We start from the raw sequence: 13,692 nt of genomic DNA, 5'->3' as shown, positions 1-13,692 counted from the left end.
ATGATGGAGCCTTGGAGCCTCGCAGAATATTCAGCATGCTGCAGAGGACAACCTTATTTTTATACAATGAACATGTTGCCGCCGCAAAAATATTGAGGAGCAAGCAGGAATAAAAAACGCGTCAGGTAACGCGTTATTACGGGCAGTGAGGAAGGCACCTTACGTCGCAAACAACTCTGTTCTTTCTAGGAATAAACGTCTTTCGACTAATCTTGTGAATCCATTGACTCGTGCGCAAGCCGTCACGCTTGCCTTGAGATATCATGAATACCGCATAACCATCTTCAGGCCGCTTGCTGCAGTTGTATGCGCAACAGCACGGCATAGAGCTTGCACGCTGCAATAAAAGCACAGCGCGCAATATTCGCTCGCCGAGACTAGGAGAAAAATGGCGCGAAGGAAAAAGAAAACACAAGGAAAACGCCGGACGCGCTTTGGTTTCCAAGGGCAACGGCAGGGAGACCAATCGTCGCTCAGGAAATCGGGCGGAGAGCCGGCCTTCAGCGAAGGGGCGCGCAAGGGGCGAGGAGGCAGCGCGGCGGCGGCAAATTTCAATCGTTGGCGTAACTTTCAAAGTATCAAGGGGCTTTAGGCGTGGCTTGCTATCGATTGAGAGCCCCGTGGCGGCTTTCAAGTTTCTCGCGCTCGAATTCAAGGCTGCGATTGGGCAAAGCGCGCGCTCCGCGAGAACGCGGGGGATCGGGCGACTACTATTGGCTGCTGCGGCCGCTGACGCGTCGGTCTCCGCCTCCCCGCGTCGTCTGTTACGGCTCTTTGCTTGCTGTCGTTGTTGGCTGTCTTTGTACTTCGTACTATAGTGAAAGTATTCTAGTTCACTATACTTCATACGTTCTGTTCGCCTTTCGCCATTTTTGCGATCGCCGGATTTATGATCTCTCGTCGTGCCCTCTGAACGGTTTCGTGCAACGTGTTAAACGTTGCGTGGTCGCTCACGATGCCTCGAGGTGCGACACGCATTCAGTGCAGACTTGGCTAGCTTTCTTTTTTTTTTTTTTTTTTTTTTCGTTTCGGCGCTTATGCCACGGAAGATAACCCGGGAAGTCGCTTGTCACGTTTGGGCCGCTCCTCGTTCCTCTGGCGAGATGCCGCGATAGATAAACTGGGAAACCGCTTGCTGCGTCTGCGCCGCCCATCATGCTAGGGCGAAATGCCGCAGGGGAATCGGGAATGCCGATTGTCGCGGCTTGCAGAGCACAGGATCGACGGATCTCAGCATGTGGAAAGTGGTCTGCGGCACCAAGGCGTTCGCTGTAGCCGATCGGCTAGTCGCACAGATGTTCGCTGTAGCCGAGATCGACGGAGCGTCATAGCCCTAATGTATATTTTGACGGTCGCACCGGACTTGTTCGTGATAATTGCGAGTGTTCGTCTTAAGTGGGGCCGTTATAAGTGGGCTTGACTGTACCTGAATAAATTTTTGAGGGCAAGACAAGCCCATGTGTTCAAAATATTATGTCTGGAATTTGTCATAATTAATTTGGTTAATCAACATAGGTCTAATTGATAACAAAAAATCCAATTCTATGCTATTTTTCAGCAAGAAAATTTAGAAAAAGGGCTTTGTCTTGCCCTGAGGAACCTATCTAGGAATCAGCATGACAAATTGCACAATGCCAGTGCCTTTCACAATTTCTCCAGGCTTGATATAAAGGACCTATTCGAACCAGTTTGATATGCTTCTGTGACTTGAGAACTAGCGTGCACAATTCTATGAAACTTGGTGGTTTTTCATTTGTCAATGTCATGAGCCTGTCTTGAAAATTTCATTATGATAACTTGAGAAACAAAAAAGTTATTGTTCTCTCAACCTTTGACAGCCGTTTTCTCAGAATCAATTTTTTGCACGGTGTGGCTGCTAGGGAAAGTCATAGCTCAAGAACCGCTTATTGGATTTTCATGAGGTTTTTTTTGTTATATACCCAAGTAAAATTCTGAGGGCAAGACAATTCGTTTTTTTCAAAATATTTCATGTGTAATTAGGGGCAGTCAATTAAAATATCGTTAAGTCAGGTGTAAATTTGAACACTAAATTTGGGGCTGTACTAAAATTTTTCAGAGAGGAAATTTGGAAAAAGGGAATTGTCTTGCCCTGGGGAAACTATCCAGGAATGACCATAACAAATTTCAGACTGCTAGCACATTTTGCAAATTCTCCAGGCCCGCCCCTAGGGACCTATGTAAACTATTTTGATATACTCCTCTAACTTGAGAACCGATGAGCCCAGCTCCATGAAACTTGGTAGTTCTTCAAATGTGTGTACTATGAGCATACCCTGAAAATTTCATTCAAATACCTCAAGAAATAAAAAAGTTGGTGTTCAAGGGTAGCCTCCCCCCTTAACATTACTGAAAATTAGTCACTGATAGTCCTAAATTTTGTCAAGTGTGCAAAAGTTCTGTCACATGGTGAAATTCCTTGTCATTGAAGAAAAAAATAATTATACTACTAATTTACCATTTATAAACATCACAAACATCAAAAATTCCTTATACTTCCCCAAGTCTCAGGAAATCATTTAGAGTCATTTCACAGTACAAAACCAGATTATCTGCCGCAAGAAGCTTCCACCTTGTTGTGAGCTCGGCAAACTCAATCCACTCACCGCTCTACACGTGAGCAGTCAGCTTTCCTGTGCGGCGAGGTTTCCTTTACAGTGTCCGTGTAATCTAATTTCTGGAGAATACTTGTGCCAGGTTGTCTAGCCAGAGTTGATGTGCACTCAGTCTATGGCAGCCCGCCGGGCAGTACGCTGCAAGTGCTACATTTCACCTGCTTAATCCTCGAGTCAAGTACGATATTATGAACCAGGCTGCATCGATTCAATCTAAAGTACTGCAAGTCAGAACCTTGATCTCCGTGGGCTTGACACTAAATTTGCCTGTCTCACCCGTGTAAGATGCGCACGCTGTTGAAAAGGCGATAAGATATGCCATGTTCAGGCCCAAGTATCAGGCCTGTGAGCGTCGTACAACGCAAAAAGAGTGCAAAAGCGATGTCAGTAAATCTAAAAGACAGGTGGTTGCGTGCCTTGTTTTCTTAAAATCCGCTCATCTATTTTTTTTTTTTTTTGCTGCATTGGCGAAATCCACAAATTTTTTTGTGCTTTCTGCAATATTGGAACACTCTAAACAGTGTATCGCTAATGCATTGCATAAGACATGTTTTCATTGCCAACAAACCCGCCGTCAACTCGGAAGCAGACATACGCCACGTGCGTTTCTGCGAGCGCCGTCGGCTGCCGATCCCCACTATAGGAGCGACAGTGGCGCCACCTCTAGGTCGATCTCGCGGCCAATAGGCAAAAAGTAAAAATGTCCCATGGCTACAAATGTGATGAAGGCGGCACAGGCCTCTGAGAACGTTGAAGGACAGTGAGGAGAAGAAAAAAATAAAATACAAAATAAGGTCCGCTGTGCTCGATACTAATGTGCCTTTAAAGATTGCCTCCGAAATGACATTAAGGCCACGGAAGATGACGTTGTGTCCGTGCAAAGCTTTGGTTTTCATGTGAAATCAAGCTTGCGTCATATTTGGGGAAACAGGGTACCTTCACAAGACGTAAATGACACTGAAAATGTGGTAGCATAAATTATGTGGTGAAATATTTTGCAAAGTAGCCAATTACTTACTGGACAGCATATTCAGAGCCACGCCAACACTAAGAACTCGTATAGTAAAGACAACGATATAGGAGATTTTTGCTAGTCCAAGCAAGTTTACTATAGGAAGATTATACAGTTGAACCCGGATATATCGAACTCGAAGGGGATCGCGAAATAGTTCGATATATTGATAATTCGATATACAAAAATCGGCTTGTGACGGCACTTACGATGCCAAAAGATGATACCGTATTTGTCGCGTAAGCAACCCACTCGCATAATGAACCCACCCTGCACTTTTGCACGGAGAATTTGAGAAAAAAAAAAAAAAGCGTTAAGGCCAGCTCGCTCACATGCAAGCGATTGAGCGATCTCAGCGACGAGCGGCAGCAACAGAGCGAAAAATTTCAAACTGTTTCTCGCTGCTCGAGCCACCGCGGCAGCTCTAAACTAGGTTTCTGTGTTGCCGCGGCAGAAATCGCAATCGCGAGCGTTTTCGGTTGCATGTCGATGGCGCGCGTCACTCCGTTTCGGTCGTCTCATCCACAGCTTATTTCTTGGCAGCGTGCCAAGATGCTGCGCAGCGATAACGTCACCGCGTGTATCTTTTGATAGCGCCTGCGGTGGCGGGGAGCGAACTTGGCAGAGTGACCGTGATGGCTTGATTGCACGCACAAGCCTGGTTCGATCAATCACGCCGCGCTTCGGGCGGGCGTCGTGATCGCAGCAGCTGACCGCGTGCTTTCGTTCATTCATACATGCAAGGGTAAACGACTCCCGCAAAAAAAAAAAAAAAAAAAAAAGCCTGCCGCTTCTTAACGTCTGAACAGCACAACAATAAAAAAGGATGACTCGCAAAAAAAGAAAAACAACAACAAACAAACAAAGAGAGAGCTGCCGCTTTTTAACGTCCACTTCAGCCGCCGCGCGCGCGCAGAGGGTTCGCAACACACGCTGGAGAAAGCGTCGACGCCTGTCTGAAAACGGGCTGAGCTGGCTTGGCGCATGCGTAGCGCGTGCTGAAAGAGCGAGAGATAGCTGGGCAAAAGGATGGGCACACCCACGCACATGCCTTGCAAACATCATGTGTTAGCGCGCGGAAAACGATAACTGCAGATGTGAGCGCCTTTGGGGAATGGGCGCGGCACTGCCCAGACCAGCCGTCGCCGAACTGTCCCCTCTCATTCCTTCCGCACGTGGCTTGAAAACGGCACGCGGCAAACGGCCAAGGGTGATGCAATCGTCTTTGGGGAAGGCACACTTTCCAGTGCGTGGTGCGGAGTTCGATATATCGAATGACCGGTGAAATTAAGTTCGATATATGACGCAGCCTCCTATACTTTTACATGGGATTTTCAAGGGGATATTCCGTGAGTTCGATATACCCAAAATGTTCGATATACCCAAAATTCGATATATCCGGGTTCGATATAACCGGGTTAGACTGTATTGTATTTGCACACCTGTAAAATAAATTGCTTTCTCAGGCTACAGTGTAGGCGAAGATTTCACCCGTAATTTAACGTGGCAGCATTGAAAAAGTATTCAATTCGTACTCAGTTCTTAATATCTTGTTCGGTTTCACATCCCAAATTTTCCCATAGACCAACACCGTGTTTGCAAATGGGCTGCTCGCAACACTGCAGCAGACTGGGGGTGAAAAGTAGGCCCATAGAAATACATGCAAGCGAAAGTTGTGTCGTTTTTGGTAAATAGCAAGCATGAAAGCCCTAGAACAGACTGTGAAAGTATGAAATGCCATTTCAAGGGCGAAGTGTCTTTACAACATCGTGAAACGCATAGGGGTGCGAGTTGAGGGGGCAATCCATTGAAACACGCGTAAACACAACTTACCGCAACATTTTTCTTGTTTCACACAGCACCAGGATAGGTGGCCGGTCGTTAAATATTGGCGAGAGTTTTGAACATAATGTGTGATAAAAATTATGCTACTTCATTTCGAAGGCAATCTATTTTGAAAACACCGCTAAGAATATGAGTTGTGAAGCCGAACACACCGTCAACAGGCTCGTTATCCGCCATGTGTTTCTCCAAATCTCGCTTTTCTTTTAGCCCGATATTCTGCCATATGCACTGAATTTGCTACCTACAACGGTCATTCAAGGTGTGCAGCCTAGGGAAAACTAGATTCAAAAAGCACTTCACAAACCTCACAACCAGAAAAGGAAAGAAAAGAGAACGGTAAGCTGTGACAGATGGCGGCACAGACGACGCTCTATTCAAGCGCGAGAATGTGACTTGTGTGAGCAGACAGGGCATTTTGGTCGTCTGGTGCTGCGTACGCTTCATTTATCGTGCTGTGTGAGGACGACTGATTTCAGCTTAGAAGTTTGTATTACTGGAGCAGCAATAATTCAAGAGGGAATGTAGCCTTGCGGCAGCACGTCAGACAACACGAGTTGTCGCTACTGCGAGAAGCATCCAGCAGATAGCTAGTTTTTCACGAGCATGTCGGTTTTTATAATGCACAATTATTGGCTTTAAAATGACATAGCATAATTTGCCATACGTTTTCTTCGAGATATTCGTTAACGTTTAATCCCCTTTGTGTTAATTGGTGCTCTCCGAAACCAGAAAATTGCTTTGGAAAGTTTTTTGCTTGCATGTTTTTCTATGGGCCGTGCTCCCGACCTGTACGCCCTACGTTGTCTTTTTTTCCCTCAAGATGTGCTCTATGACGTTCATAGTTACTCTGCACCGAATGATGACAGCGCATTGTGAAATCAGACATCAGCTTTGATACCTTTTGGTGCCATGTATTCCTATGGGTGCCTTCTTTTCACCCCCAGTCGAACCAACCTGGCAGCAGCAGCACCACAGATTGGTGTGGGTCTATACACATTTTCAATAAGTGGTTCCTGGGTACCGTGATTATACTCGCTGGACTGCATTTTGCGCAGAAAAACCGGTTCTGCTGCGGTTTCTACCGTGCTAGTGACAAGCGCAAAATGCAGTCCAGCGAGCAATACGGCGGCGCCCGGCGACCACTTACTGAAAAGGTGTACTGACACAGTTCTCGCTCCCGTAGCAATTACCAAAAGCAGCAAGGGTATCTGCAAATATTCGTGCCAATTTTATTAGCTGCTCTTGATGGCAAGCTCTGCCACTAAAATCCTAATTTTCACGAGCTTTGAAAGAGGTTTATCAGGCCTATACCACAAACCAGCACAAGACATTGCAAGAGAGGCAGGTAATAAAGAATATCAAAAGGCTAGCATGAAACCACCATTAAAATGGGAAATTACGTCAAAAAGTAAGTTGTGTAAACCTTGTTTAGCGCATACGCGAGGCATATTTTGAAATCAGCCCAAACTTAAACCACACACACCTTCTCTAGTCCTGTGCGTGGGATGGTCTTTGAGAGGTCAGTGGCAATCTGGTCCACAAGACGTTTGACGGTGACCACAAATCCTTCAAGGTCATGTGAGTCGCTTTGCAGACGCTTCTTTTTGACCACCAGGTTCATCACATATTGACGAGACTTCTTGCAAGTGTCGAGCAGCCATGTCATAGACTTTCCCTGCATAGAGGAAGAAATTTAATGACAGAGGTGAGGTTGGCTGGCACTGACTAGTTACGTGGACTTCTGTAGAACATAAGCTATTATGCGCAAAACACAATGTAAGATGCTCTGTTATGTTTTAAGTACCTAACTTTTATGATACTGATGTGTGCATGGGATGAAATTTTGAGCCCAAACCTGGTCCGTCACTGAGAGGACTTAAGCCCAGCCCGGCCCTGCACTCATACTTAAGGCACGGGCCCGGCCCAGCATGCTATAATTGTGGAGTTGAAGCGACAATACAGGTATAAAAAATTTAAAGATGATGACTGCATCTAATACTGAAATGTTAAGTTCACGTTTAAGTCACAAGGTCTGTAGAATATATAGAGGCACAGCACATACAAAGAATTACCATTCTAACGTATTTTGCAAAAGCAAGTTGTGCATTGATAAAGGCTTGGGACATTTGCGGTCCTCCTGAATAATTAATCTGGCAGCGCTAAGTTTCTTTTCGTGTTCTAACTTGTGGTTGCAATGACTAACACATTCTTAGAAAAGCAGGCAAGTTTTGACTAAGTAGCTTTGTTTGTCCAAAATTGCTCTGACTCGAAATTAAAAAAAAAAAAAAAAGGGGGTAGAATCCATGGCCAAGTACTTTCATGTGCGTTTTTCACGGCACCGACAAGGCGCCATCACTGCAATGCCTGCGCCGAGAAACAAGAGGAAACTGAAGCACCTCGGATGCCTTGAGTATGTCCCACTCCAACCGAGGCCATGTCGAGGCCAGGAGCAAGCCACAACAGACGCGTGAGAGATGACAGCGTGGCGCTAATTTCGAAATGGTGGCCCCTCTACTCGGTCTCGCTAATTAGCAGCTAGCAGAGATCTGTTCACGGCGAGAAGGTGTCGAGGAAAGGTGGGTCAATGACAGCAGTGATGTTAGAAGCTTTCAAGTGGGGAAAGCACAGAATAATGCTGTGCATTCTAAAAGCCTATCACACCATGACTATAATCGTGCTTTCAAACTAGTAGCATGAGCTCAGGGTCAGGGTGTCCGGGAGAGCACTGCACGGGCCCAATTTTCTGGCCCGGGCCCACTGTTTGATGCCAGAGTCCAGCTCGGGCCCATGGCTCCAAGCCCAGGCCTGGCCTGGGCCTAAGCTGACATGAAGCAGGCCCGAACCAGGCCCGCGCTTCCACAACTAGGCCCGCCTCGGGCCCGGCAAAGTCAGCCTGCGCGGACATCTTAAAATGTACAGTTAAGGCAAAATAATAAACCTTTAACTCTTTTCTATTCCATCATAGTCCTCATTGACAAATAACAGCATATAAAAGTTCACGTCTCAAAAAATGCGCAACAAGAATTAGAAGCCTGTAGAAGAAAAAAGTTTCCTAAAGACTTCATGAAGTATTAAACCTTTATAGAAACAGTGTGAGATTGTAATCAACTGACCAATGCGATTGTATGCGCAAATAGCCGCAAGTAATTCTCCTCTCTGTTACCTGAATTGATAAATCAGCGCTTGTAGGTGTTCTGTTCACAAAGCTTTTTCTTTTGGTCATAAATGAATTTCATGTGTATTTTTTAGTTCTCTACTATGATGTGTACTTTTGGTGCAACCAACCCACTCCTATCTTAGTACTGAATGATAGTAATTTTAAATTTATAGATAATACTGCTTATATGGTACATAAGAACAAATCAAGATGAGAAAATTCTTACGAAATACTCTTCTCAGCAGAGAAGGGCACTGTTAAATCATAGGCAGAAGCGAGGGCTTAGTCAAGAAATATTTGGCATGACATTTTATTTAAAGCTGTCGTGATCAGTGCATGGTTAGGAGCTATGAATTACATGCATTTCAAATACGGCTTCTTATCAGCAATTGACTTTTGGGGTAAATTTTTTTCTTAATCACATGTTAAAGCCCAGGATACATGCGGCATTTTTTTTTTTTCACGATTTCCGCGAGCCAAAACGTGCTGTGGCAACGTGACGCCCAGCTCGAGATACATGGAATGACGAAGTGGTGCGAACGCTACCACGGATCCCTCAATGTGAAAGCAAATCCATCAGCAAGCGCAAATAACTGCAGAGCGAGGTATAGGAGAAACGACGCTGTCCCTTGTGTTAAAATCATGAAAGGGCTTATTCCAACGCTATTGTGTTAAATGTAGCAAGCGTACATAGGTCACACAAGGATTTGGCGTGTTCAAACGAATGAAGATATCTCGGAATGCTCGCTCGGATACCAACGGCACGGTTCTTTATTATTATTATTTTTTTTCTTAGAAATTTTGCTTCAGGGAGAAAACAAATGCATTACGATCTGAGAGTAGGTCGTACACTCACAAAAAAGTGACATTCCGTGCTTGATGAAAGCGTTTATTTTTACGACAATCACATTCCTGCGGCCAAACTGCCACATAACTCGTCGGCCATGGTGGCCATGTTGACAACGGCCGCTCAAACCAGAAATGCCAGCTTTCTGCGCTCCTATTGGCTCGCGTCTGCAGCAGCTTCTGGTTCGAGAGAATGACACGCCGCTCACGCGCCAAATATCAGGCATGGCCAGGTCAGCGGCGGGCCCCGCCGCGGTGGTGCAGTGATACGACGCCCAACTACTGTGCTGGAGTACCCGGGTTCGATTCCGACCGCGGCTGCGTTTCGATGGAGGCGAAACGAAGAGGCATCTGTGTGCTGCGCGATGTCAGTGCACGTTAAAGATCCCCAGGTGGTCGAAATTACTCCGTAGCCATCCACTACGGCTCATCTTTCTCTCTTTCCATTTTCACTCCTGCCTTCCTCCCTTTCCTTACGGCACGGTCCAGAAGTCCACAGAAACAAGTGTGACAGATACCGCACCTTTCCCTTCCTGTGAACCAATTATTATTATTATTATCAGCGGCGCTTGTTTTTCCTGACGCCGGGCATCAAATGCATGCCGTCGGGCGAAAAACGCCGGCTTGATGCAGTAAAAACGCTCCATGTATCCCGGCCTTAAGAGACTGCCTCTGGCAACTATGCCGCCAACACCTGTGTGAGCAAGGGCAGGAAAAGCAAAATCTAGATATTCTTATGAAGAATTCAAGGCATATCTACAGAGATGAACAGCGAAACGCATCTTTATTGTATATGTCTGAATACCTGAAGATTCCAAAAGCAGTCCGCTATTATCCAATGGCGTTTATCGGACTTTTTATATGATGGAGGGAGGCAAGGCAAAGGCAGACAAAGACAATCTTTGAACACACAGCTGAGCGCCAAGCAGTCGATTGAAGGTCCTTTTGAAGAAGGACCTTCAATCGACTGCTTGGAACTCTTATGAGGCTTCAAATGCCAAGTCGTTACCGGTAAAAAAAAAACAAAATGGTACAGAGCCCCTTCTGCTAAGTCTGACAGAGTGTGCTCACTGATAGTAGGTGTAAAACCATCAGCTAGCGGTGTTGAGCACCTGAGTGCTCGCAAAACGAGATGTGTGTCATACGTTGCAGTGCTCCATATAAATCGCATTGTAGTAGAGCTCGCTGTTGGGTTTGGTGCTTTTTGTTTTCAACTTCTTTGCTCGTGTCTTTGAACGCTGCGCCAGGCGTGCGCATCCAGAGTTACTTGTACAAACAACTGAATGGTGCTGATTAAACTCAGTCTAAAGATAAGCTCTCGCTCACTCGGCGTAAATCACTGAAATGATTTTAGCACCGTGATTCCTTAATTTCTGAAAGAAGCCGTAAAAGCTACCGCCAGGCCGACCTGGGCCAGCCACTTCCAAGTCCGGGCCCCATCCAGGCACGCATCTTCAAGCCCGAGTCCGTGCAGTGCTCTAGTGCCCGGCCTGCCCGAGGCAAACAGTCAAACCCACTTTTAACAATATTAAAGTGCCACGAAAATATCATTGTAATAATCAGCTTAAGCCAAAAAAATATAAAGAAAACATCACAAACTTGGGAGAGTTTAATGAGAAAAAAGTGGCTCACACTTTTTACTTATTGCCAGGCAGGAACTAGTAATCACTGAGCTTTAACTGCCTCATGGCAATCATGTTGACATCTCTATGCAAGGCGTCCAACTTTCCAAATATCTGAGTGAAAGACTAGCACGAATGAACTCCCAGTACGGACTTGATCATTCTTAGTGCTTATTTCTGACAAGAAAGAGAAACAGCCAAAACTTGCACCGATCCTTAAAATAGCGCAACCTGAGTAAAACTTTGGAACAGACCAGCAACAAATGGAATGCTTGCTTTTACACTTCATAACTGAACATCAAGTTTAATTTTAAACCAGCCAAAATAGACAAAACAGAGACAAAACAAATGAAGTACCTACTTGCTTTCAAAACAGAACCATTAAAACAACTTGTGTAGTACTTTGCTGCCAGACAAGTTTTCTAACGGCTCGTGGTAGCCGAGAGAAAGTGCTGTCAAATGCACAGAGCATTTTGGCAATCACTACTTTGGCAATCAGTTCCCGCCAATCACTTCATTTGAAATTTACATGTGAACAACATTTATTAGGCTCCATGCTCTTCTAGTTCATGAAAAATGTACTAGGTTCAGAAAGAGATGCTACTGCCACCAGCGTGTTGCCCCCATTTTACTAGGGCGACCCCTATTGGATGCAAGCTTCACAAGAGAGAAGCAAACAAGACGAGACTGGCACGATTACCAACTCGCCCAGTTGTCAACCTTGTTACTTCATCAAGTTTAACTAAATCTTTCCACTATTTTGACTGGATAGATTCAGAGAAGGAACACACTTTGATGTGCTCAAGCACCACCACTAGTTTGGAGTTCACATCGATGAGCAGCACATTTCCACTGGCTGCCTCATGCGTGTGCTTTTTGATCCTATGCCTGTACTGATAAATTTCTGGGAACTGGTCAGTAGTACCTCCAGGGAGGATAGTCGGCATGCAAGAATAGCCTCTTCCCCCTTCAGATTCCTTATTAGACGGCCTTCTGGCAGTGGCATGAGCGACGCTGGGTTAATTTCAACATGCTGGCTGGCAACATTCCTGACAACACTTTTAGTGATTGGTACTTTAGTGGCATCACTCCCACAGCAGTTCAAGTATGTTTTTGCCTATCATAGGCATGACAGCCTCAATGATGAGGTTCCTTTCACAGCAGAACCATTAGAACAACTCGTGTAGTACTCTGCAGCCATACAAGTTTCCTAACGACTCGTGGTAGCTGAGAGAAAGTGCTATGTCAAATGCACAGAGCATTTCTTTGGCAAACAATTCCCGCCAATCACTTCATTTGTAATTTACTCGTGAACAACCATTTATTAGGCTCCATACTCTTCTAGTTTATGAAAAATGTACTAGGCTCAGCAAGAGATACTACTGCCACCATTTTACTAGGGCGGCCCTTATTGGACGCAAGCTTCACCAGTGGAGCGAGCAGTGCTAGTGTCGACCTAGGGGAGCAAGCGGGATCACGTGACTCTGCTTACTGCTGCTGAAGCAGGCGCTGGATTGAATTTATGCATTTTGCAAGCTAAAAGTTGCCGTTTTCTGTGCAGGTTTGCTTTTTTGCATGTGCCAGCATCACATACTTTCATCTTGCGTCATCGCTGTTGTTGCTTTAGTTTATTAAGCTGTTGACGTGGTATGTTGCTGCTCTGTATATGAGACTGAACCCAGCGCACACTTCCATTTCTACCCGAAAAATTAGCTCAAGAAAGCTTGGTTAAACGTGTAAAGTGAGAGGTAATTCTAGTGTGTGTAAAATGCGTTTCATTGAGAAAGATTTCATCTATATGGAGTTGAAGAGTTCCGCGAGTTGCGGCCAAAGGACTGGCACTAATTGAAGTTTATGTTCTTGCGCTTAACACTTGTGAAGCTAATGAAGACTGATATCTGACAGGATAGAAAATATACTGGCTTCTTCTGAGAGCAGTACCTACCCGGAGCAAGTAATGTTTGCCCGAAAGTGGGGAGCTGTCATATTTCTTCTCGATGAAGGCATTGATGCCCGAAACCAAAGTTTCTGCTGCCACACGCAGCAGTAAGCGTTGTGACTCGCCTTAGGCAGCTTCACCAGTAATTTCAAATGACCGAGAAAACAACCATGCATACCATGATCTCCTCACGTAACAAAACTACGCGAAAAACCAAACCTACCCAAAGCTCAAGTGGCAATGATCATTGTCAGTGCGCAAGACAGAACACATCTCTGCACATCTGCTTTAAAAGATTTCTTCGCGCCATCCCCGCTGCAAAACTTGGCTATTCAAGGATCAGCTGAATAGCACCGCTTCTGCCGGCACTGTGCAATGCACCCCGCATCTGTTACCAACTGAGACCTCTGCTTTTCTACCAGAGAAATATGATTACCGAGCAAGTGATGTAGTGGTGCAGCACGCAATTTTATCAAAATGATTACGTGATTTATGACTGCTTATTTCTGAATAGATCTGTCACATGTTCACTTTCCTTAACAAGAGCGACAACGCTGCAGGCGTGCAGCGCCTTAGCAGTAGTTCAAACTCGCCGGACTACCTTTCAACAGCTTACAAAATCTGTGAAATGCCTTCTT

General features: G+C 45.4%; 1 protein-coding gene across 2 annotated transcripts in view; it reads right to left on the bottom strand.

Moving 5' to 3' along the window:
* The window catches only part of LOC146172489 (uncharacterized), a 57,292-nt gene that overhangs the window by 22,573 nt on the left and 21,027 nt on the right, over positions 1 to 13,692 (bottom strand). For both annotated transcript variants that reach the window (XM_084585899.1, XM_084585900.1), the window contains one exon: positions 6,974 to 7,165. In XM_084585899.1, the coding sequence (XP_084442025.1) occupies positions 6,974 to 7,165 (192 nt within the window). The remainder of the gene's footprint in view (positions 1 to 6,973; positions 7,166 to 13,692) is intronic.

Source organism: Amblyomma maculatum, unplaced genomic scaffold (genome assembly GCF_055883805.1).
Source record: "Amblyomma maculatum isolate TAMU_Amacu unplaced genomic scaffold, ASM5588380v1 scaffold_13, whole genome shotgun sequence".
Lineage (NCBI taxonomy): Eukaryota > Metazoa > Arthropoda > Arachnida > Ixodida > Ixodidae > Amblyomma > Amblyomma maculatum.
The sequence above is the reverse complement of the archived record's forward strand: the minus strand, read 5'-3'. Positions and strand labels throughout refer to the sequence as shown.